We start from the raw sequence: 24,906 nt of genomic DNA, 5'->3' as shown, positions 1-24,906 counted from the left end.
ATTTACTATATACATTATGCATGAATAGAAAATTTTCTAATGGCAATGATGTTCACATATATCTTTGTGTTTAATATGGCATCAAATGAATTTTAAGTTGAAAATTCCCAAACAATTACTCAACGATGACCATGCAATGCACAGATATTGTATAATATTCAGATTTTTTTTTACAGTTCCAAAAACAATGTACATTCAAAATACATCAAGTTTAGCTAGCACAAGTCTCATGACACAGGACAGACACCACATATATACACACACACATTCAGAAGACACATCCGGCACTTTTCCAAGGTCCAGGTACTCAAAGTGTACTACTAGCTACAGTGCAGCGCTAAGAAGACAAAGTGATCAAGTTTCTAAAGGAAAGGGGAAAAAAAAAGTTTTCTGACTGCAAGGATGTACACGACCATCATCACAATCTTCAGTATTATCACCATCACCTATTTGTTTTATATGATGACATTGGATGTGTGAAAGTAGATATTTAAAGACCCAGTACACATTTTTTTTGACTGTGATGTGTATAATTAGTATATTTCTCAGCACAGTATTTAAGACATTGGCTTCTCCCACTCCATCCAGTCAGTGATGGTACACACCTATTACATTTGATCATAAAAATATCAACAACTGTCTGCTTCTATCTTCTGGTGATGTGGGAAAGGGCTTCTTGCTTTAATGAGTTATGAATAATATCAGTTTCTAATGGGGTTTTAAAGAAAGCAATAAACAGGATGAATAAAGCAAGAATTCTGCTCTTCAAAATGACTGGCATTGGATTGATTTTCTAGCTATATTCATTAACTAAGCACCTGGAATTCCTGGCCTGGAAAAGGAATAGGATGAACGTTGTATAATTCATGATAAATGTACATTAAGGGGGGTGTAATGGGGGCAGTTCTGTCAGTGATGGGTTTTTTGTTGTTGTTGTTGTTTTTTAAATAGTTGTTAACTTTATTGTAAATATTTTTCTTCAAAATTATGTTTGAAAAGACATTACTGTCAATATGTTTTCTTCAAAATACCATCAGCAAGATATTTGTGTCAATAAAGTTCTACAAAATCTAATTATTGTACCATTATTATAAATGTATTTTTCTTAAATATATAGTGGGTATTTTATTAAATATATCGTTTGTGTCTATATTTCATTTTGACATATAGTTGGTAGAGCTTTTTTAAGAAATATAGCAATGTATTCATTATCAGTTTCATATTAAATATCTTTTTAAAAATATACTTTTTTTCAAAAGATATTTATAATGATTTAAGTTAAAAAATGTGTGCAGAATAAACGGAACATATCTAGATTTATATCACTATATAAGAAAATACTTGAAAAGATCTGAAATCACAGAAACGGGGGAAGAGCTGATGATGGAAGGAAGTGGGGCTAAAAAGCATTTGTTGAAAATATAACAGCAGGGATTATGTGGATTATTTAAAAATAATCTACGGATGCCCAAGCAGCCACTAATAAATCATAGGCCTTTGGCCCTTGTGAAGTCACATATTACCAATGTGCTATGAATCCATCTTTAACCCTGAACTCTTTAATGCCACCTCAACCCTAACCGCTTGAGTTCTGTGCTGAAGCACTGAGTGTGATGGAGCTGGAGGATTGTGGGTAATGTAGTCTCCTACAGAAGGTGAGAGCAAACCATGGTGTGAGAAACAAAATGGAGATAAACTGCAGGTGGATGAGGTTCTACTGTTTCGCTATGTCGCCTTTCTTTAAAATGATTTGCCGTTGCCATGGTGCCAGCTTCGTCTCGTCGTAGCCAAGTGTCCGTAGTCGCTCCAGCTCCATCTTCTCTTCGGTCTCCTTCTCCAGCTTCTGACGTTCCTCCTCTTTTCTGCCATGTAACAGAAAGATCACATACAAACAAGAAATTCAGTACAAACAGGACCCTGTAATACCATAGATCTGATGGTACAGCAGCATGTAAATGTTCAAGTTCCTCCATCAAATGATATGTTGTATTAATTTTCTAAATAAATAAGAAATGAAGAGAGTCTACAGAGAACTGCAGACTTTAACCACAGTTAAGTGTGCTGAATTTAAAGTCCCTTTTCTGGCCACTGATTAACCCCTCCATTCATCAGAATTAGAGATTTTTTACTTTTGAAATTAATTTCAGAACATTAGATGTGAAAATATTTTCAACTAGAAAATCAAAATCTAATTTAACCCGTGTTGTCAATATGACGTTTACATATGACTGTACGCTAACATTCTGTTTTCACTGTTTTCAATTTGTTGCAAATGTGTTTGTTTTTATTGTAATACACTGAGAATTCATGTTCCATATATTCAGAATTGGTGGGAAGCAAATGCTTAAAATCATGCACAGAATATAGTAAAATTCAAATATCCAACCCCCTGCGTTTCCAAATTGGTGACCAAATTCTGAGCCAAATAAAACGATTTCAGTATCTACAGCAAGGAATGTCACCTTCAGATGTAACAACTTTTGACTCAAGGAATTAAATGTGTTTTTCAAGTGTGCTTTCTAATATTTTCTCTACATCGTATGAGATTGAATACGTATTGCAGAAGACTAACAAAAACTATTAATATAACAATAATTCCAAAATTTAATAGTAGTGAAAGAAACAGCAATTGCTTAATAACAAAATCCAGTTATATTCAGTACTGTGCAAGTCATGGATTATCCTTCAGCTAATTCACAATGAAAAAGGCCATTAATTACACATTTCTATTTCAGTAGATATTTTTGTGGAGATTAAACATAATCCACTTGCAGAAGGAAATAAAACTAATTAATCAAAATGCCCTGACCTCAACACCTCTTAATATGTCTGGGATTATTTGGATTGAGAAAAGCAGAATAAGCATCGAATTCAAGTCTAATTCTACATTTTGTTTTTGCACAGTATGGTATTTTGCAAGTTGTAAGGTATAAAGAGTAGATAAAACTAATTCAAAATACATAATACTATTCAGCATGCTATGATGTGGTAATAAAAGATAAGTGAAGTGTCTGATAAAATGAGTAATGGAAAAAATGTGTCAAATTACTCAATCATCACTGCCAGAGTTTCTACCTCCAGAAATTTGGTACTAGGCAATTAGAGCCCCAGCACTTTCAATAATGATGATTTGACTAAACATTATTACCACCCAGATCAATTATTTTTCACTACATCACAATTTTACTACATTTCCTACAAAGACCATCTACAGAATGTCTTACCTTTTATGTTCCCTGCCCGTCCAGGTGTAGATAAGAGACATTAGAGGATTATACGTATATGAATTGCAGTGCATGCACTAACCTACATAGAAAACACTACACAAAGACACTTTAAAACACATTGGGGGACAGGCAAATAAACGGTATTTACATCTAGAATTCTAAATAATTTCATATTTCAACACAACATTACTAATATTATCAGTACTACTAATAATATCAACAAGAATTGTAACACAAGTTATTCAACAAAAAACCAAGACAGACCAACTTCTATTTTAAAGAAATGCTTTGCTCCAAAATAATAACATTTAAATTTTTAATTAGCCAGATTAATACTTTTAAACAAAGCTTTTTTTACAGGTCATTGTGTGCACCATTTAATTATAAGGATGAATTAATTAATTCATTCATTCATTATCTGTAACCCTTATCCAGCTCAGGGTCACGGTGGGTCCAGAGCCTACCTAGAATCATTGGGCGCAAGGCGGGAATACACCCTGGAGGGGGCGCCAGTCCTTCACAGGGCAACACACACACACATTCACTCATACCTATGGACACTTTTGAGTCGCCAATCCACCTACCAACGTGTGTTTTTGGACTGTAATGGTAAATAACAGTAAATAATGGTAAAAAGGCTTGTGTAAATTTTAAGGCATATTTTTAATATCTTTTTACTGTAATGCCTTATGTATGTTAAAATCAGCAAAGAAACCATTTACAAAAATATCCAGTAAAGGCCATAATTAAGTTTGTTTTGTGGTAGAAGATGTACTGAGATGTCTTTTAAGTTGTTTTCAGACTTAAATAATTAAATATCTAACCAGGAGTGTCCAAACCATTTTTCATATGGTTTTACATACATTTAAATCCTGACTGTTTTTAATTTAATTACATTGTGTTTCATTTCAATACATTACATCACAGTAACAAAAAAATACTCCTTAAAGCGACAGTCAGTTTAGTTGTACAGGAAGACAGGAAAAAAAGGATAAGAAAAGTCTATGCCAGGTACGACAATTCCTCTTTGCTAAAATTAATTTTTACTCACTTCTCTTCATCTAGTTTCTTTTTCATGATGTCCCTCCTCCAGGCAGGCATGGAGGCAAGACGGGCCGCCTCCTCTTCAGCCTATCAGAGAGAGTCAGAGAGATGGAACAGTAAAGGTTAATGAACAATTCAATTCTACAGACTAACAGTGCTACATTAGGAATAACATACGGAGTTATACACTCAACGTGACTTCTAATATACAGAGTTAAGGCAAGGCAACTCTGACCTAAATAATGATTTTAGTCCAATAAATATGATCAATTTGATATTTTCTTGCAGTATAATAATAATTAGAAAGAAACAGAAATATAATGTATTTTGTGAATTTCACACCAAAATTAAATATAATTAAATACATATTAATTCAATAAAATCAAATACAGATAAATTAATAACAATTTTGTAGAATATTACAAAATTCTTCTTAATATTTTGTTAACAGCTAGATTTGTGTAAAAAGTACTATGCTCTGAAGAGCACTTAAAAATTGAGTACTTTTTAAAGAACAAAACCAATTCCCACAGTGGGCTGTTGGTGACCCTCTTTTGAGGTTTTCCTTTTTATTTTTTTAATTCTCTGAAAATGGCAGCTAATGTTTACAATGTGTAAATCCTTTACAATTAACATGCAAATGGAGATGGTACAAAATGGAACTGGAAAGTAAGAAAATGGAGGACAACAAAGAAAAACAGGATCAGAAACACATTTCCAGCAGTCTTACAGATTGTAACAAGAGGCCAGCACAGGAGGCCATTGTGAACTTCTCGTTTCCTCCTTGAAGTGGATTGATTACTCTGACTCTGCTCCCATGGAGCCATCTCACTGGCAAAGCCCACAGTATCCAGGTAAGCTAATCTACTCATTAATATTTAATGAGTCCCCTGGGAATTACAGCCAGGAAAACACCCACTCCCGAATAAACAAACAAACAAACAAAAAATAAATAAAGACTAATAACCATAGTTTAAGATGCTTTATTGTTGAATATCCTCTGTAAATGCTGCACTCTCAACATTATGTAAGTGCTATGAAATGGTGTATATGGAAGCGCATTGGTTTTGTGTTTGTTTATTTATCTCCAGTTGCCTTCTTTATAAGTCCTATTCTTTGAACATTTTCTTTTGAAAGCTCTAAACATTTGTGATCCAGGTCTGGCGTTAAGAATAAGGATGACCCATAAATGTATAGGGTTTAGACTCATCCAAGACTCAACATTTTGGTTATTAGAAAAATCAGCGCCCTACTGCCACGTGTATTCAAACTATGCCATTTTTTTCTGTGAGTGAATGTAAGCACCAAGAAGACAGAACATAGAAAACTGTGCCAAACAAATTTATTACAGACATACACCAACAATATTTTAATGAAAGAAAGGAGAAACTGGCCCCGCTAACATTTTAAAGTTTTCTTTTTTCAAATTTTAAATGCACTCTGAGAAAAGTATCGCATACATCTGACCAGAAAGCTAGCAATGAATGGATAATGAGGGGTTTTTGTTTGTTTGTTTTTTCTTTTAAGCAGCAATAAATTAATTAAATTATTTAATTAAATTAATTAAATAATTTTACTGGGCTCAATCATAAAATGACCAGGGTGTGTCATCAGCGATAAAGCATGCTAAGTTGGACCACTGGCATCTGTGACAGCGGTGCTACAGTGAGTATATTCTTCTGTGATTAGTTGAAATCTAAGTGTTTCAATTGAAGCGAGCAAGCTAACAGAGTTAACGTTTGATTCTACAAGAACTAAAAAATTTAAATGAAAGTAAATACAGGCAACGTTTTTTGAAAGATGGAGGCAGCTCAGGGCTTAGAAAGCTACAAGACAGATATGAAGTTGGTCCCTTTTTTGCTGGAAAAGCCAAGTTATTTTTTAAAAACTATGTATGTATGTATGAATTTAATGTGTAAACTCTGATGTATGTGTTTTAAACAAAAAAAAGCAAGGAATAAGGATTGTGGGTCAAAAGCTAACTCCAACCCTATTTAACGTGGAACAGAAAATTCAAATTAAAAGCTGAAAAATATCACTGTTGTAAACTGATGCATTTAAGGTGGAACTAAACATTAGAATATAAATATTGCAAAAATGAAGCAAACATCTGCCTCCTAAAGTGGACATTTAAGGTGGAAATTTAAAGTTAAATATGAAGCTGGTAAATACAGAGGGGGGGGGGGACAGCAACAACTCCTTCAGTTATCTGCCTTTGTGGGTAAATATTTTAATGAAATGATGTACACATTTCTCTGAAAATAGATTGATTATTGCACATTCTTTTTAGCTACAACGTTCCCAAGTAAGATTTGTGCCTGGGAACGAGGTGGAGGGTGGCAGAAAACTCTCTCCAGTGCTTTGAATTCAGACTGCAGCACCCATTCCTCTTAGTTTTACAGATTTCTTTTTAAACTGATACAACTCCTGATTAGCTGCAATATTTTTACAATAACAAGTGCCAAAGTGAATAACGGTGAAATCATAAATATCCTCTATCCATCCTTTTCAAAATGTGTTTTTTGACAAAGTACAGCCATAGCATTATGTGTACGCCAAGCTGGCCTACAATAGATAATATATTGGCTAATCCTTTGAGGCCAACTGATTATGTACCATTATTTAAAACCTGTGGAAACAGATTTGAGAGTGATATGCCCATGGGACTAACTCCTGCCAAGTGAGCCTTTGCACAAGGCAGCCTCCTTATGATGGTGCTAAGCTGAGGCAACAGGTGACCATAAGAGGTTTATTTCAGCAAGCCCAGAGAGTTATTTTTACTGTCAGGTGACAACTACATTCAAACTGTAATTAGATTGCATGTTATATACTTCTTGTATCCTTGATGACAGCAGGGTATAGACTTAACAAGCTCCTTTATCTCTCTGGTTAATTACTGTCATGTTATGTATTATAAAGCTTACTATATATATTTTGATTTTGTACATAGGCTATTATTTATTTTGATAAGTACGCTTAAAGCCCAAAGGTCGAGACACCTCTTATATGAGTGATGTCTTCTATTTTAAGATACATGCATTGCTGGCACTGGCACTCAGCTGTACACACATAGCCTGAATAATCTGCACTGAAAATCACTGACAAATAGAATGAGACACTATGCCCAGAGTGACCTTGCCCAATGCCAAGAGAGAGCTAAATGAGAATAAAGCCCTTCCACCATTGTGCTGTGGTGCAGTGGAGTGATGGAGCTACATCCAATAACCACTGGGCATTTGGACCTGTAGTGTATATGATGTACATAACAAGTCATAACAAAATATACCACTTTTTTTATTGATTATTGAAAAAGAAACACATCAAACATGATTAAGCTATTATGAAAAATAAAACATATTACACATTTGTAAGCAAGGTCCATAAACATTTGAAGAGCTGCTTTGTGGGTGCCTTCTCCTGCATGTTATAACAAAACCTTCAAAAAACAAATACATCTGACAAAATCATTTGATAAATCCTTCTAAACAGTAAAAGTATGTGAAATATTGCTAATCCTCAAACAATGATGGTAATTATTTGATTAGTAAGGAATAGCTTATGTCGAGAAAGAGCTTAGGACCCTTAAGAAATCCTAAACACACCGCAAGAACACATCTGTTCTATAACAAGCATCAATTAACAACAAATGTGTATTAATTGTGTATGTTCCTATTAATTTCACCCTATAAGTAGTAGTCTCTCTTCGGTAGGCTATTTTTGCTTCTCTTTTATGCTGACAGCTGAACGCTAGGCTTTTTATGGTTATGAAGATAAGGTACTAAATTAGTCCCTTGAAGTCGTTCTTTGTTTATTGTGGAATGTATTGTGGTCATGTCCAGACAATGAAAACGTTCATATTCACATTCAAGTTTATCATATAAAAACAACTGTTTAAAACTAGAGGACAAAATGGAAAAAAAAATGTCAATTACAAAAATGGGTGTTATAAAATAAGTTTTACAATTTTAATAACTCAATATATGTTATGTTTGTAAATCATTACAATGGACAAATGCTCACGAAGTTTTACTTTTACTTTACTTTGTTATTTTTGATGCTCGTCTTTAAAAAATCAATATGTGTCTGTGTTTCTTTCAAGTACTGCACCAGATCTTTGTGTTTGAGTACATTTTTTATTTAGGCCTACACACCCTGCACAAATCAGAGCTTCACCACATAACCCTACTTGTATGCTGGATTAGATTTTTGCAGCAGCATTCTGCCTTTGTGTAATTGTCAGGAACCTTGGTGAGATGCTCTAACTGAAACAGACACTTTTTCCATGAATGCATCATTTCAACTTCTTAACCCTTATGATTTCTAGTTAACATTCAGATATCAAATAACTCTGCTTCTTTTTCCTTCCAGAAGGCAAAGCTTCGGTCGATATATCTGATGATTTCTTCATTGCTGAACTCTTTAAGTTCATATATTAGCTTTATAGAATCCTCGTTTGGTTCCTCTGTATATTGTGCTGGGTTCGGTTCTTCAGCGTGAGAGCTACGGGGTTCACATGAAGGGCTTTCTATTGTTACTTGGACAGATGTCTGTGCCGCATCTTGTGTCTGTGCTGCACTCTGTGCTACAACGTCCTGATTCAGTACCTTTGTATCAGCACAGTCCTGTGTGGCAGACTCATTTGTCTGCTGTGCATTGTCTGTTGATAAAGCTTGAGCACAATTCTCTGTGGTGTCATTTACAGACTCCTTCACATCGTTCTTGCCCAAGTCCTCTGAGGAAGCCTGTACCATGTTAGACTGAGATGCCTGTACCAAACCGTGCTCCATCTTTTCAAGAGTGTCTTGTTCTGAAGGGCCTGTCTTATGTACTGACGGATCAGATGGATTGTTTTGTTCTGGTTGTATGACTTCCTGAAGCATTTCTGGTGGCAGAATCAACTCAGCGGCCTCCAGCAGGCCTCCCCCTTCTACAGAATCACCAAAGTATTTCAGCCTGATGTCCTCAAAGCCGTCTGACCAATCACGGTTTCCTCTTTCAATGCTTTCCATCACCTCTCGATGGAACTGGCGAATCACTTCCCAAGGGTGGCTGCCGAGTCGGTCGAACATCTCATAGCAAAGCAAGTGCCGGAACTTCCGTTCATTGCGAGACATGTTCATCTCGAGCAGCTGAAAGTAGCCAAGCATGAAAAGATCAAGGGTCAGGCTATCATACTGGACTGGAGCTCCATTTATGTGTGGGAGGAAGTGCTCAGGCCAGTAGATCATCTGAGCACGGCTGAGCCGGCGAATCTGTCGTGTAGGTACCTGGCTCATGATGGTCCTCCAGTGGCCAAGGAGGTTCCCTACCACCTGCCTTTGTTTCATGAAGAGTAGGAGCTGGTCATCTTCAGTTTGCAAACTGTCATTTAACTCAAACTCATTACTGTTATACTGGTGGTGGTTTTCCAAGCCAACACCTAGACTCCTTCCTCTGCTTGTGTACTTAAGTTTATAGGATTCGGTCATGGTGTACTTTCTCCAATGTTCCAAAAAGAGAAACACAATCCTCTCCTTTCGCATCTCAATGGACTCCTGGACATAACTCAGGTCTGTCTGTACCTCTAGGCTGCGTGTGAGGTGGTCTGCTTTTAGTGCAGGCTCATTAGGAAGAGGTTGTGCAAGGTTATCTGTACCTGTTTGAAGGGCACTGTTAGGTCCAGCATATGTCAAATATGCACTTGACGGTGTTATAACTGGTTCATTCACTAAGACCAAGTTTGGGTCTTGTTCTAATGGCAAACCGTCAGTGGTTTGAGAGTCTACCTCAGAAGGACTGAAGAGTAGCTCATCCTCAAGAATGGGCTCAGGGGAAAAACTGCACTCACTCACCACTGGAAGGGACCTTTTTCGCATGTACACTCTGTTCAATTGGTCACCTTCGCATTTAGACTGGCTCTGAATTTCATAATTGGCCTTCAGGTTTTTCACTGACACACCAAACTGTTTGATCTCTTTCTCCACTTCTTCCCGAGTTGAGAAAGACTGCGATCGTCCAATATTGCCTGAGGTAACAGACGTCGCCTGGACCTTTCCGCTTTTCAGACCTTCATAGGTATATCCTTGATTAATCATGTCTAGAATGTCTACCTCTTTACCACCTAATGTAGCTAGGAGGATGGCCATGTTCTTGAGAAGTGTTGAGATTTTGCTACACCACGCAGGAAGGTCCTCCGCTTGCCCATGAACCTGTTTGGGGTTGACCGAGAAATGCTCATGGTTCAGTGCAGCAGACACAGGAAGAAGTTGCTGTAACTCTTTCTCAAGCTGCTCCAACTCTTTCTCCACTTCTGTCACTTTGTGCATGACCTGCAGGTTCTCAATCTGTTTCTCAATGCGAATGAGGTCCCCCTCAGTCATCAGTTCACCAAATGGACCCAGTATAGCATTGTGCACATGGGAGTAATGCCAGTCTCGGCCCTGGTAATATCCATTTGCAGAAAACTAAAGCAGGGTCAGAGGTGGAGACAGAGAGGGACAAAAACAGGGATGGATTGTTCTTCAGTCTGCAGGTCCAAGGCTTCTCACACATGCTTTGCAATGTTTCTTCACCCCAAACTTTTCAAAACTTACATGGATTTAGTGGTGCAATGGTAATTCCCTTACGGCTGAGTAGAACAGCTGTACATTTTAGCAAACTGCACTTGCTGAGATCTTAATACAGTTTAGTTGTAAAAACAAAATAAATAAATAAATAAATAAAAAAGCTGCCTCTAATAAGTCACCATTTTTAGATATAGCTATAGTCTGTTTCTAGATTAGACGTCTTGAATTGGTGTACTTATTTAGAATATGCAGTTTAGGATAGGAACCAGATTTTTAAGATTATCATTCCACATTAATTGCTCTGCAATTCCACCACTGTGCCATTTGATACATGTAGACACTCGGCAGTCAAGTGTCACAGAATGCATATGTAACAAATACGTGGAATGAGACGTGATTCTAAAGGATTTTGTTTTCTCTAAGGACAGTTCTAGAAAATGTAAGCATCAAGTAAATTGTGAAAAAAGTGGGAAAAATAAAAACATACAAAGATTTAACTGCATTCCAAGACATCATTTGCAGTGTGAGGGGGCCTTGCATCACACCACTGAATCCCCATGTAAAAAACTAGGAGCTGCCATGCACCATCACCTATGTTTTACTACCACATCAGTAATATCACAACTCTCAGCTTTGCCCAGGGATGGTCACAGCAGCCCCAAAGTGCACACGGCATCACACAGGCAAATCCCAGCCACATTATATCAAACGCATGCACAAAACAAAAACAAACATACTGATTCATAGTGTATAAATACCACTGAGATCTAAATCTGTAAACTGCACTTGAACCTTATAAAAAGGTTTTTTACCGAAGTCAAGACAACTTCTTATTCTTAACGTTTCCCCTGGCGCTCACACTTAATATTCCTAAAGGATACTTCTAAAGTTTTTGATTATATATGATAAATGTGATATAGTTGAATCCCCAAGCAGTTAAAATATCAGTTTAAAATATTTCACCTGTAAGACCAAATGAGCCAATAACAACACAAGCTTCTTGTAATAAACATGTCCACCATTTGTCATCAAGGTCACCACATAGTGACAGGTACGTTTACTTAATATTTACAGAGGACTAGAACACACTGTCCTTCAGAACCTATAACGGCACTTTTCATTTTCCGTACTGCTACAAATATTAAAACCTTGAGTATAGGCCAATACAGAAGTCAGATTATTTTTCTAACTACTGTGCATCAGGATGAGCTCAAATTTACTTCAGAGTAAATTTGAAAGCTGGTCATTATGCTCCAACAACTCACAAATTCTGCTAACCCACGCAGCTGACTAAATATCACCACGATGTGAAGGTGTTTACATTTCAAGTTAGAATAGTTACAGAAGTGTATCACATTATTCCTTTTTAAACTTCCATTGTCCATTATCTGATCCATCATTTTGTGCACCTATAAGACACTAATATATAATCTCTTCAAAGCTGCAATAAATGTTTTCAAATGGATGATCACATCAAGCTCTTTTTAACAAGAACGCTCTGATCTTCCACACAGAAGCAAAACTCACAGATGTACTTAATGTCCAATCCTATAAAACATCAGTGTGAACAAAATTCAATAAAAGTTTCCCTTTTTCAACACCAGCTCTTATACAATTTTCTGCTCTTTATTTACACAATCCATTACAGCCTATAAATGAACATTCTTAAGTACCTTTCTAAACCTTTTTTGATATGAAACAAATGAACGTATCAATGTCACCAGAAATGATTAATTTGAAATATGCAGAACTCATCCATAAATGAGAACAGAGTGTAAGATTGCAGAAAAGATATATTTTGGTGAGGAAAAAAACACACACTAACACACCACAGCAAAATGTCACATCAGCACTATCCTCCAAGATGTTAGTGGAGCTGAACACTGAAATTTAAATATGTTTTATATGATTTTTTTTAAAGCAAATAAGCATTCGTTCACCAGTGTAAGCCCTGAAATGTGTCAGGGAACCTCAGGAGGATAGCTGGAGATGAGAAAGTGATTTTTTTCCCTTAGCAACTGCCTTCCAACATTCTATTTAAATGTTACATTTCTCATAAATCTGTTTTTACCACTACGTTTTTTTTGTGTCAAGTGCATAATTGTTTTATTTGTCCACATATAAAATGAGTTGTCATCCTTAAAAAATTTGCATTGTTTTGTAAAGTTCACTGATGTTTTAATTATTTTCGAATGTGTTGCTAAGTTTCACTTTCTCAGATTATCTCCCAAACTTTTAAATGCTAAACCCACTTACCTTTTTCTTGTTTTCTTCTTCCTCCTGCATCTTTACTTGCATTTTCCTCACCATCACCTGCCTCTTCCACTCAGGGATGGCTCTGCCTTGCTCATCATGGGTGGGTACCAGGGACTCTATATCCACCAGACTAGATTTGCGCATCTGATTTGATGCACCGTTGCCATTGACGACTGTGGCCAGCTGATCACAGCTCTGCGATGAAGACAGGTTCCGGGGGGAAGCACTATGGGCTGTGGGGGAGTTGGATATGGGTGGCGAAGTAGGTGGTGGGGACACGGGCTTGGTAGCTGGGGCAGCGTTAGACTGCGGCTGGGGTTGGGGCTGGGGATGTGGCGGAGATTGGGCCTGGGATTGAGTTTGAGGTGGCGACATTGGGCGTTCACCCTAGAAATGTGAGCATAAGTGGAATTATAAAAGTGATATAAAGTTCCTTAACAATAATAACGTCATACATTTGGAAAATATTACAATACTGAGTTTGACCTAAATTGCCCACTATTCCTTCATTATTTATCGATGCCTGTAGCTAAAGGAGATTAAAGAACTAAAAGGAGACTAAAGATAAGCAGAGCAAACAGTAAGTACTGATATAATCTTTAAAGTTTACAGTTGCAGTTTTATTTGTGGTTATAAATCAAGCATTCATAATGATAAAAAGCTGTTATCTTCTCGACACCTCAGCTACATTCTCCTGGTCAAAGGACTAGTTGAAAGGTCATAAAATAGACTTCCTCTATTGGTCTCTCACTGAATACAGAGTTCCAAGAAAGATCAGATCACAATGTACACAGATCTTTTCTGAATGTGTCAGCAACTAATATTTTAAATAATTTAATTACAAATTTAATCACTTAAATTCACTACATTACCTGACATTACATACAGATATTTAATACCCAGATGTATGTCCAGGTAAAGTATGTGGACGTTCATGAGACACCAGTCTTTAGTTAATAAATGAAGCAGAGATAAGATGAATTATTGTCTGCTTTATAGTTTTTGTCCATTTCTTTCAACAGGGGAAGAAATGTTCTTTAAATGTTTCTGTGCCTATGGTATACAGTATATGTAATAATGTCACCGCAGTCCAGAGGTATTTCTGCCTTTTCTAAAACCTCTTATAAAACTAGTTTCAACATTGCCACCTGTACACAAGCCAGAATTAATAGACATATGGCTACATCTTGGCATTTAATTTATTATTGTCTATTAAAAATGCATTTTCCATCTTCAAATTATTCAGAAATAGCGTTAACTGCAGTACGCACTAAAGTTTGTGTGTGTGTATGTTAAGTGTAAATATGGGATAACACCTACATTGTTTCCTGGAGCACCGCTGTTAGAGAAGACAGTTGTGTAGCCTTTACTGTGAGGTGTTGGCTTCAGACTCTTCCCAGCTTTAATTTCGGCCAGAAGCTCAGAGTTATCTCCAGTGGGGGACATCATGTTGAAGGATTTAGTGCCTATAACAAAGACAAAGGGAATGTGAGACAGATGAGAGAGAGAGAGAGAGAGAGAGAGAGAGAGAGAGAGACTTAGTGTGTAAGCGAGTGTGTTCCAGGCAAGAATCATCTAAAAGGAAGCCAAGACACAAATAAGTTGAAGAGTACGAGATGCATAATAATGTAAAAAAAAAAAGAATACATAAATAAATAAATAAATAAATAATAAGGCACATCATTCCAATATATGCAATTTATTTACAGGTTTTACAATTAGTTTTCTTAATAGTTAAATAATTAAAAGTTGTAGTTCAGTGGTTATTGGTCTCAGAGATGATAAAAATGCCTTTGTTGAAGTTTTAAATATGGATCACTCAAAGTTGAACTCTTGGTCCATGGGGAAAAACCAAATTCCAGATATTAAATCTATATAAAGTTTATTTTGTTTTAAGTTGAAAATTCATATTAAAATAGTCATAATCATTGTGCATTGTTGCTTAAAAGAATACATTTTCCCATCTACAGAATACTTTTCTACATGGTCACATTAGTCTAGATTAAATTATAATCTGCTTAGGAAAGTGCATTATATTCTGCAAGATTTAATCACGTTATTCATTACCAAGTCCGGAACAAAGGATGCTTGTTTACTTGTAACATGTCCTCAGAACCCAAAATCTTAAAACAATGTACAACTGTGCTGCACAAATGTCTTGAAGTTGACATGTTTTTCCCATCATTGGAATATGAAAATAAATCACTAACACCAAATTAAATATGTATATCTTCAACAAGCTTCAAAAGTCTCTCATCATGTGTCCCATCACAAACAAACAAATATAGCAATAAATCAACTGAAGTAAATGATCTGATTCATGTTAAAGCTTCATAATATTGTAGTTTCCAGCATTTTAGGAGAATAAAATGATACAAGACTTGAAGACGTCAATCTATATGACATCTTTCATAACACAACAACCAATGTCTGAATAATTTAAAACTAAAAACTGTACATCACCTTTTGACCTTGACTGAGCTCCTCTGTGTCGTCCTGAAAGTGCACACTATCTGTCTTTCATAACTAATGCCAGAATAAATCAATGGTCAAGCTGTAAACCTTGTCTTCATGTCCAGCTCCAAGCACAGTCTGCCTCTTTTGGTGTGTGCCTCTCTCTCTCTATCCACCGCTCACCCACTCCCACTCCCTCTTTCTGAGAAAAAGTGAGTGTGGTCAGTGCAGGCTCATCACAGTTAGGGGAACTCTAAAGAGATCAGCGCTAATCGACTTGGACAGAGGACTGCTGCCAAATTGGAAGTGGATTTCAAGTCTACTCTCTAACCCCAGAGTCCATTTTTTTACATTCTCACTGCCTCCACTCATCATACTTTCCCTCATCCTCTGTTCACCTCTTTTCCCCACATCTCCATTCCACTTTCCCTTTAACACCCCCTTCCTACAAGATCCCCTTCCTCAATTCACAAAGAGCACCAAGCAGCTGCCCTAAAGGGGATTAGTAGAAAAGATTTCAAGTAGTGTCAAGCCGTGCTATGGAGGAAAGTATCAAAGACACACACACACACAGAGATGTGTTCCAATAAGCCCCAGACAAGCACCTTGATTGCAATATGCACAGTACACATGTATACCTTCTCCCTCACACAGAATTTCAAAAAGAACAATACCAAAAACATCCACAATACACAAACCTTCAGCTTTAACATCCTTATAAAATCTTCATCCTATAACTTAAACAAAGACTAGCAGAAGCGGTGCCCAAGACCCTCAAAAAGATGTGTGTGATGTGGTATGATCTGAGGCCAGTGAATAATGAGGGCGTGGTGGAAACCTGACTGATGAAAGCAGGGTTCAGTCACCAATGCCACATAATAACAACAACACTGACTGTTTACAGTCCATTACACAAGGGGATGACAAATATGACAGTTTCAGTTTTGCCACCAACACCAATTTAAAAGCTCTAAAATGTCTGAAAATTGCCAAAATTAGTCAATCTTACCAGATTTCAGCTGTGCTTTAGCTAACAATATTTTGGATGTAATTATTAAATGTTATGCTCAGTTCTCAATTGTCAACTCAGATAAACAGAACTAACTATCAAACTTTACAATATATTACTGTCTTGGAGTGAATTTATCAAATTATGCCTCATCTATGATTGCGTACTCAATACAGGGTGAGTCAAAATTTGCAGGACACACTTTTATCTGAATACCCGAGTAAGTAATGGGTGAGGGGGCCTATTTTTTAGGCTATGTCAGGAACATGGCCGCCATCTTGAAAGCCGCCAAGGAAAGTTCTTACAATGCGAAGGTGGTTGTGTAGACTATCAAAGAAATAAAAGGATGTCCTGTGATATTTTTACTCGCCCTGTAGATAACCATGCAGTTCGTTTCATGTGTAAAGTCTAAATATGTTGAAAAATAGGGCAACTTTAGGGCAAAATATTTAATACACAGAAAAAACATTTGCTCTTTAAACAGATTCTGAAGCTGACTTTACACCATGAATATTTTATGCCAGCCTAATCAGCTGTGACATATTACACATCTTATTGGGATAAGTACTTGCATGAGAAAACGTAATGTGTAATTGAAAAATATTTGCTTAAAATTTATTAATAATTTAAAAAAGGTTTTTACATTAACTCATATGAAGTGTATAATTGTACTATTAATTTACTCCTAGTTTTTAGTTGTCATTAAGGATGCAATAAATGAGAAGATGTGCATGCAATAAGCAGATGGCTAAATGTTTCAGTAAACACAGCTGTAGTGAAGATCCTGCATTGTTTAATGCTATTAAATACCTATTAGAGAAAAAGCTTGTTTCTCACAATCACAAATGTAGAATAACGATCCAAAATTCACTCTGAATAGTAAAAAAACGTTAATAATGAACATGCTTGAAAACACTTATCTCAAATAAAGTGGAAGTAGAAAGCTTATCTCACCCAAAAAATAAATAAATATGAGGATTACTGAAGTCTATATTATATTGAGAACACAATGTTTAAAAAGAAAAGACAAACATATAAAAACACACACAAACACACACATGGGAGAGAGGTGTGGCCTAGTGGACAATAAATACTTACTCTTCCTCTGCCGGAGTGACTCTGGAGCAGGAGGGACAGAAGTGGAAGAGAGATTCCCTCCTTTAGAAAGATTGCATAGAGAAAAAGAGGAAGCAAGATGGACAGGATACGGGCAAAAGACAGAAGAGCAAAAAAAAAAAAAAAAAAAAAAAAAAAAAAAAAAAAAATGCAGGACGTTCAGATTCAAGAAATTGAAAGATCAAACGGATACAGAAAATATTTGGAATGAGGGGTTGGAAATAAACAGATAAAGTCACACCAATGTTCAGTGAAAATATATCAGGTTGAGGGTGGGTGAGAGAATAGTGAAGTGAACAAAAAAAGAAAAGAAAAGAAAAAAAACAATATCACTTATTAGTGATTGAAACCAGTTGTTTATAAAGTACATTGCCAAAAAGGTTTGGTCTGCAGGAGGGTCATTTTTACAAAGAAACTTCCTGTTTATAGATCCCTTTTGGGGGAAAAAAACTATATAAATTTAATGAACAGAGTGTTAGTTTTGTGCTCACAACAATTTAATTACATTACATTAATTTGATTATTTGCTATTCACAATTAGTCTAAATAATATTTTCATTAAAATTTAATTTTATATATACACATACCCCACAAGTACTGCACCACACAATGTGCCTGCTTTGATTAAGATTTGAGTAAAAATAAGCCCAGGAACTTCATTAAGTTTAAACATAGGCTTATTTTTATATTAAATAAATACTGATTATAATTTATAGTACACTGCAAAATCTATATTTCTACAAAGAATATACAGATAAAAAAGTAAAGCCAATGTACTCATTTTTATATTAACGATGTATTTACAATATTTAAAAGAAATTAAATAATTAGTTTATTATTCAATTTTACTGTTAACTAATATGTTTAGATTATTATTTACAACATGTCCTTTGTAGCATTTTGATTATGGGATTACTTGTATAGGTTAAATCCACAAATCCACGTGTAACGTGTCAGCTAGGAGTAGCAGTGCCCTTTTGCCCATACACATCTCAGGAGCTTTAATCAGTCTTTATTGGCCGCCAACCCACCCGTGTATACATCCTGCTCAGACTCTCACTGGGCTGCCCAGCCATAACAAATTTGTCTAAGGCAGTGGAGCTCTGGCACACAGACGGATAGTGAAACTCCACAGCAATACAGGCAATACACAACTACTAATTTTTCTGACATATTCCTGGAGCTAAGTACTTGCTGCGAATGCTTCTTATGGCCAGAAACATGCCAGGCATCTCTTGGAAGAGGAGCAATTAAGTAAACGGTAGAACACTAAACCTGATTTCAAGGTAACGGTAGACCCTGTGCATTAATTTGTAAAGAGTATTCGAAAAGAGCCACCTGGCTGCTCTCATGTTAACACAGTGAATCTTTAAAAGATTTACGCCCTGTCTACCGGGGTTTGTCTAAAATATTTTGCATTTTGTAGACAGTTTCTCTAAACTCCAACTATAGACTCATCGGAGGATTTACATAGATTCATAAAGAGAAACATGAAGGAGCTGATCCTGAAATATGGAATTGATCACTGAAAATGAGTTTTGAAAATCTTTATCACAACATTAAAGCCTCAATGCTGCTGTTTTTAACACAGACTGAATGGAATATATATATGTTCAAATGTAGCAGACGCTCTATTATGACTTAATAAAAAAAATAAAAGTTATTATTGTGCAGAAATCAGAAATGCTGTCACTTATGTATTAATTAATGATGAATTAGGATGAAGCAATAAATAATGAACAATTACTTTAGACAGAGACTGCATTCCAAATAGCTATAACAACATTGGGACATCTAAGGATTAATATTTACTCAGAAAATAGCCCAGAGGTACACTTCAAAACTAGACTTACTAGACATACATATTACAAATTGAAACTGCAGCTTTCAGTGTGACCACTGAGATTTACCGTACAAAAGTACAGACGGTCAAACTGATGATGCCATGGAGTATCTATAAATCTGGGTTTTGTACCCTACAGCTTGACTGTTTTAAAAAAGCTTTTACTTAATACGACCATTCTAAGAACTTAACTTCCATTAATGCAATAGTAATACATTCCGAGCAGTAATAGATTCTCAGCTGCTTACACAGCATGACTACGGCCATAAACTCAGTGTGTAATGATGAATTCTGATGTGTCTTATCCTCAAAACACCTTAGCAATTACCAATGCACATTCTGAACAACTTTTTGGTTCTGTTCCTTTTCATTATGCCTTTAGGCTTTAATACTAACTTACAAATCAGTGTAAGCTATTATTTTCAGTTTCTCTGCTACTTAGTCAGCCAGTTAGAGTTGTACTAATAGTGGTAACAAAAATGATCAGCAAAATAGAAACTGGCTTTAAATGCATTCAAATGTTTTTGTTTACATTAATTATATATTTTTTCTTTGCAAAAATTAAGCCCAAAAGACCAATTTCTGAAAACAGTTTTTTGAGCTAGCAGCTAAATGCCATTGTATTGTGTTTATTCATTTAAAAAAATAACACAATAAACATTAATTCATTCATTATCTGTAAGCGCTTATCCAGTTCAGGGTCGCGGTGGGTCCAGAGCCTACCTGGAATCATTGGGCGCAAGGCGAGGAACACACCCTGGAGGGGGCGCCAGTCCTTTACAGGGCAACACAGACACACACACATTCGTCACACACTCGCACCTACGGACACTTTGGAGTCACCAATCCACCTACCAACGTGTGTTTTTGGACCGTGGGAGGAAACCCACGCGGACAGGGGGAGAACACACCAACTCCTCACAGACAGTCACCCAGAGCGGGAATCGAACCCACTACCTCCAGGTCCCTGGAGCTGTGTGACTGCGACACTACCTGCTGCACCACCCACAATAAGCATTAACAATTAAAACAATTTAAAAAATAAACACACTTATCTAATTTTAAGCAATTGATTTTGATAATATTTAGAATTACATGTTGGAAAACTGTTGTACAGAAAACTGACTTAATACTTTTTTGTTTTTATTCATGAACAATTATATTTCCCCAAACAATTCTCAAAATCGAGTTGGGTGTAATGAATCAAAAGCTGTGTACAAGTCCTTTCTATGTTACACAATTCTAAAACAATGTGAATGAAAGTGGTTTGTAATTTGGCATTGTTAAAAACATTCATTCATTCAATGATTTTCTGAATTCCCTCTTGAAAGTATTTTATATATTTTCTGCCATTTTTTTCTTTAAAACTTGTTCTATGCAGGATATTTATTTTGGACCCACACGAATGACCCCATGAATTAAATATTTTGCACAGGTGATAAATGCTTTGATGCTGATGGGGTCCATCAAAACTAGGCTTGCTGGTCTTAGTACTAAATTGTCATGGCAAATCTTACAGGCATGCACAATCTACTTCAGGAAATATATGTTCAATAATAAAAAAAATCACAGAAACTGTACATTATTTATGTGTAAGTCACGTTGCCCTTATACGTCCAACAACCCTCTTTTTGCCATTTGTATGTATAGTTTGAAAGCTAACGTCTTTAAAACTGGATGAACTATACACCACTCGGTTTGCCTTTGTTTTGTAAATTAAAAACATGAGAGAATATAAGATAAGGGAATCTCTTATTAACTATATATGTTAAATGTTATTAAATGTGATTTCTTTTTTTAATTGATGTCTCATACATTTATTTCGTATGTGTATTTGTGTTTTGTATTTATTATATATCTAAAGAATGGTAAGTACAACACTTTAAACACTAAAACACAAAAAACTGCCCACAAAATTGCAACACTACTTATTCTGTCAATGAAAGTTGTGTTCATTATCTGATGACACATCTGTCCTTTCATTTTGCCAACTACCTTACCTCTGCATATTAAAGAGAAACAAACAGACTGATACAAGGAATTGAGAAGAGTAAAAATCTACAAATATGAGCCCAATGTGTGAGAATGTAGGCTGTTAAAAAAAAGAAACTTTATTTCTAACAGAAGAAAAGCAATGGAGACAGAAGGGAAGACATGACGTGGATGGCTGATGAAGGAGAGTACTCACTGCTGGAGGAGGAGGAGAGGCGGCGCTGATTGGAGGCCCCTGAAGCAGTGCTAGAGCTCTGAGGAGGTGAGGGGATCTCTGAGGGGAGAGGGGGTGGAGGAGGTGGCGGTGGGGTGGGGATTGTACTGCTGTTGGGGAGAGGAGGTGGAGGAGGAGGAGGTGGTAACGGAAGCTCCTCTGTGGATTCTGTTCCATTCTCTGGAGCAGTAGGAGCTGTATCTGCCGGCTCCTCCAACAGCACAGAACCCTGCGGAAGAGACATCATTTTACTGTCAAATCACCTAAGAACAAACAGCACTGAATGAGCTGTCTAGTGTTTCACCCACTTCTAACATGCCTAGTATTGAATGGCAGCTACTGGCCAATAAAATATGAAAATACCATTATTTCTATTATATATTATCAGACTGTGTTAATATCTATTACTACATATACATATATATTACAGTTTCAATTTCAACTCATTTTACAGGGCAAACTAAAAATCAACAAATGCTGATGCCCCAGCTTTTTTAGGTAGAGGAATAATATTAATCAATTTCCAATATTGTGGGACAATGCCTCTATATAACGGGTGCTGGAAGAGCTGAGAAAAAAAGCATTTTATGTGCTAGATACTTCCCCTACGCAGTCAATCACCATCAGAACCTGGAGGTTTCCTGGGCTGTATACAAGCAAGACTGGTTGTAACCACATCCTCTGTCAACTTTATTGGTGAACTGGAGAGAGCAATATTAGAAACCCTCACAGATTCCATTTTAAAATTGATATTATAATTTTTTTTAAATATTCCAACACTATGGAACCATTTGAACAATAAGATGTTACACTCTACATTTCTATCTTTCCTGTCCACTATTTGATCCAAACCTGCCCATGCTCGCTTGGCATTACCTGAACAAAACTAGCTCTCAGTGTTATGTTTAAATATCTTCCTACGCAGTTCCCTGGTTTTCTCCCTAACCACTTCCCCATTACCACTTATGAAAGCACTTTTTTTTCTCGTGTAAGCCTTCCTTCAGTTCTCTTGTTAACCACGGTTTGTTATTTGGATATGTATTGAACGCTTGACTCTCAGTTACGTTAGCATTACGGAACTTAATCAAACACATTTTTTAGCAAATTAAATTTGCCAGTCAGTGTCTTCTAAACAATCTCTGAGTTCTTCTTTGTTTCCTTCAGTCCATATATTCAGTCTTTGTTGAAAGCTTCCCTTGTTCCTGTGTTTTTTAGTACACAGCCTTATAGCCTTAAAGCACTCATCCACGGTGCTATACAGATGAGGAAAATAATGCAGTCAGGTCAATCTTAATAAAATCTCCCAAAATGATGATAACAAAGCTTGTCTGCAGAGCTCAACAGTGCAGTATTGTAACTCCCCATGATTCTGACAGCAGCTCCTTCATAATCTGGTCCTGGCATGTAAACCAAAGTTATAGTCACCTATAGTCATGGGCGATATACAAATCTCAAGATCTGTATACCAACTGCTCTAGTAACTAGAAATATGTTGCCCACTTGTCATCCATATACATACAAAGCCAACCTCCAACAGATTTCTATTAGTTAATGTCTTATTAATTTACTTATTTATGTCTTAATTGTGGTGTAGTCGGGTAGAGACAAATGTACATCATTCATCACCCAACCCAATTTTTAGCCACATTTTTGTAAAGAACAATAAACAATAAACCCATTAATCTTTGCCCATTCACACTCTTTGACAGAGACTCTTCCAAATTTCTTTGCAGTCCTTTGGGAGGGTTAAACTCGAACCTTAGCCACCGGCTCTTGCTACGGGGGTTATCCATTAAAATCACAAAGAGGCATGACCCCAACAACAATTTAAAGGAATCCATACATTACATCTATTTCTTTCAGATTAAAATCTTATTAAAAAATAAAAGTACACAGCACACAATCAGCCATAAGTTGACAGGGCTATGCACAAGTGCCACGCCCCCAGAAAATTTGCTTTTATAAATAAAACTATTAATTAACTTAATTTAGTTTATCCAGCTGCACTGGATTTTCTGAATTTCCTCTTTTCTTGAGACTTTGAATGCTCTAATCTTTTATCTGCTCAAAATATTTCATGTTACATTAAACAAAATTGGCTAATATAATTTATATATATATATATATATATATATATATATATATATATATATATATATATATATATATATATATATATATATATATATGTCTTTTACAAAAATAAATGTATACATTAAGTGTTATTTAACCATTAAACCACTTAGAAGATCATCAAAGGCTTTTCTTTCTCTTTTTACACAATAGATGCCAACACAAAAGAACCCACAGTTGGCTGTAATCATCTCAGAAGGGGTTCAATAGCTAAATGAATATCATCAAAGGGCTCTAAGGAATGATGGGACATCTGTTGCTGCTAAACCTCACAATCCTCCACACGCTTGGTCTCAGGAGGCTATCATTTACCCCACGAGTTCTTCCAACTGTCACAAAGTTAATGAGGGGAGGGGTCCCCTCCTCTGTGACATGCTCCCCCACACCCCTCCCCCTCAGACACGTGCTTAATGCGTGCTGAATGCGTGCCAGACGTGTGCCTGTTATTTACGCCCCTACAATAAGCACCCCCCCCACAACCCACTCCCTAATGCACACCTCCCTGACATCTCCCTCCATATGGTCCACTTCATGTTTCATATCACAATGCATGTCACTGCTAATGGGTGTTTACCCAAGGGACATATAGAGCGCCATCTGGTCCGCTGGACTGGGCAAACTACCTACTGGGTGTCTAATTGGCTCAATGAAGATTATACCCAATAGCAGGGGAGTGGTAGTGTTGGGGGGAGAGTCAGGATGAGTAGCATGTACCGCTGATATTTCGCGGGTTCTTTTCAAGATAAGATACAGAAGGACATTATTGATCCCCTGGGGAAATGAATGTGTTACAACAGCAAGAAAAGACTGGGAGGTAAAAGAGTAAAAATAAATAAATAAATAAATACTAAAATATTAGGGTATTATAGAATATTATTATATATGGTAAATTAATACCTAAGATATGATGTGTAATATATTTATAGTTAGCTTCAAAAGCACATACCCCAGTAATCATTAGAGCGCAGGATCTAGCATCAAGTACAAGTACGATACCATCATGGGAACAGCTTATTCTCACTGGAATTGATACTAATCCGTTTTCAGTTTAATACTACACTTGCACAAAGGGC

The 24,906-nt window shown here is 36.3% G+C and overlaps 1 protein-coding gene across 3 annotated transcripts in view; it reads right to left on the bottom strand.

Moving 5' to 3' along the window:
• Positions 1-1,266: 1,266 nt before the first annotated feature.
• espn (espin) overlaps positions 1,267-24,906 on the bottom strand; it is a 53,821-nt gene continuing 30,181 nt past the window's right edge. Inside the window, exons 10-15 of one of the 3 annotated variants that reach the window (XM_066644949.1) lie at positions 21,683-21,929; positions 14,393-14,538; positions 13,073-13,459; positions 4,279-4,358; positions 3,225-3,245; positions 1,267-1,862 (exon numbers count right to left, since the gene is read on the bottom strand). In XM_066644949.1, coding sequence (XP_066501046.1) covers positions 1,715-1,862; positions 3,225-3,245; positions 4,279-4,358; positions 13,073-13,459; positions 14,393-14,538; positions 21,683-21,929 — 1,029 coding nt within the window. In that variant the 3' untranslated portion in view covers positions 1,267-1,714. The remainder of the gene's footprint in view (positions 1,863-3,224; positions 3,246-4,278; positions 4,359-13,072; positions 13,460-14,392; positions 14,539-21,682; positions 21,930-24,906) is intronic. The other 2 variants (XM_066644950.1, XM_066644951.1) reach the window with 2 other exon arrangements.

The sequence above is a fragment of the Hoplias malabaricus genome, chromosome 14, assembly GCF_029633855.1.
Source record: "Hoplias malabaricus isolate fHopMal1 chromosome 14, fHopMal1.hap1, whole genome shotgun sequence".
Lineage (NCBI taxonomy): Eukaryota > Metazoa > Chordata > Actinopteri > Characiformes > Erythrinidae > Hoplias > Hoplias malabaricus.
The sequence above is the reverse complement of the archived record's forward strand: the minus strand, read 5'-3'. Positions and strand labels throughout refer to the sequence as shown.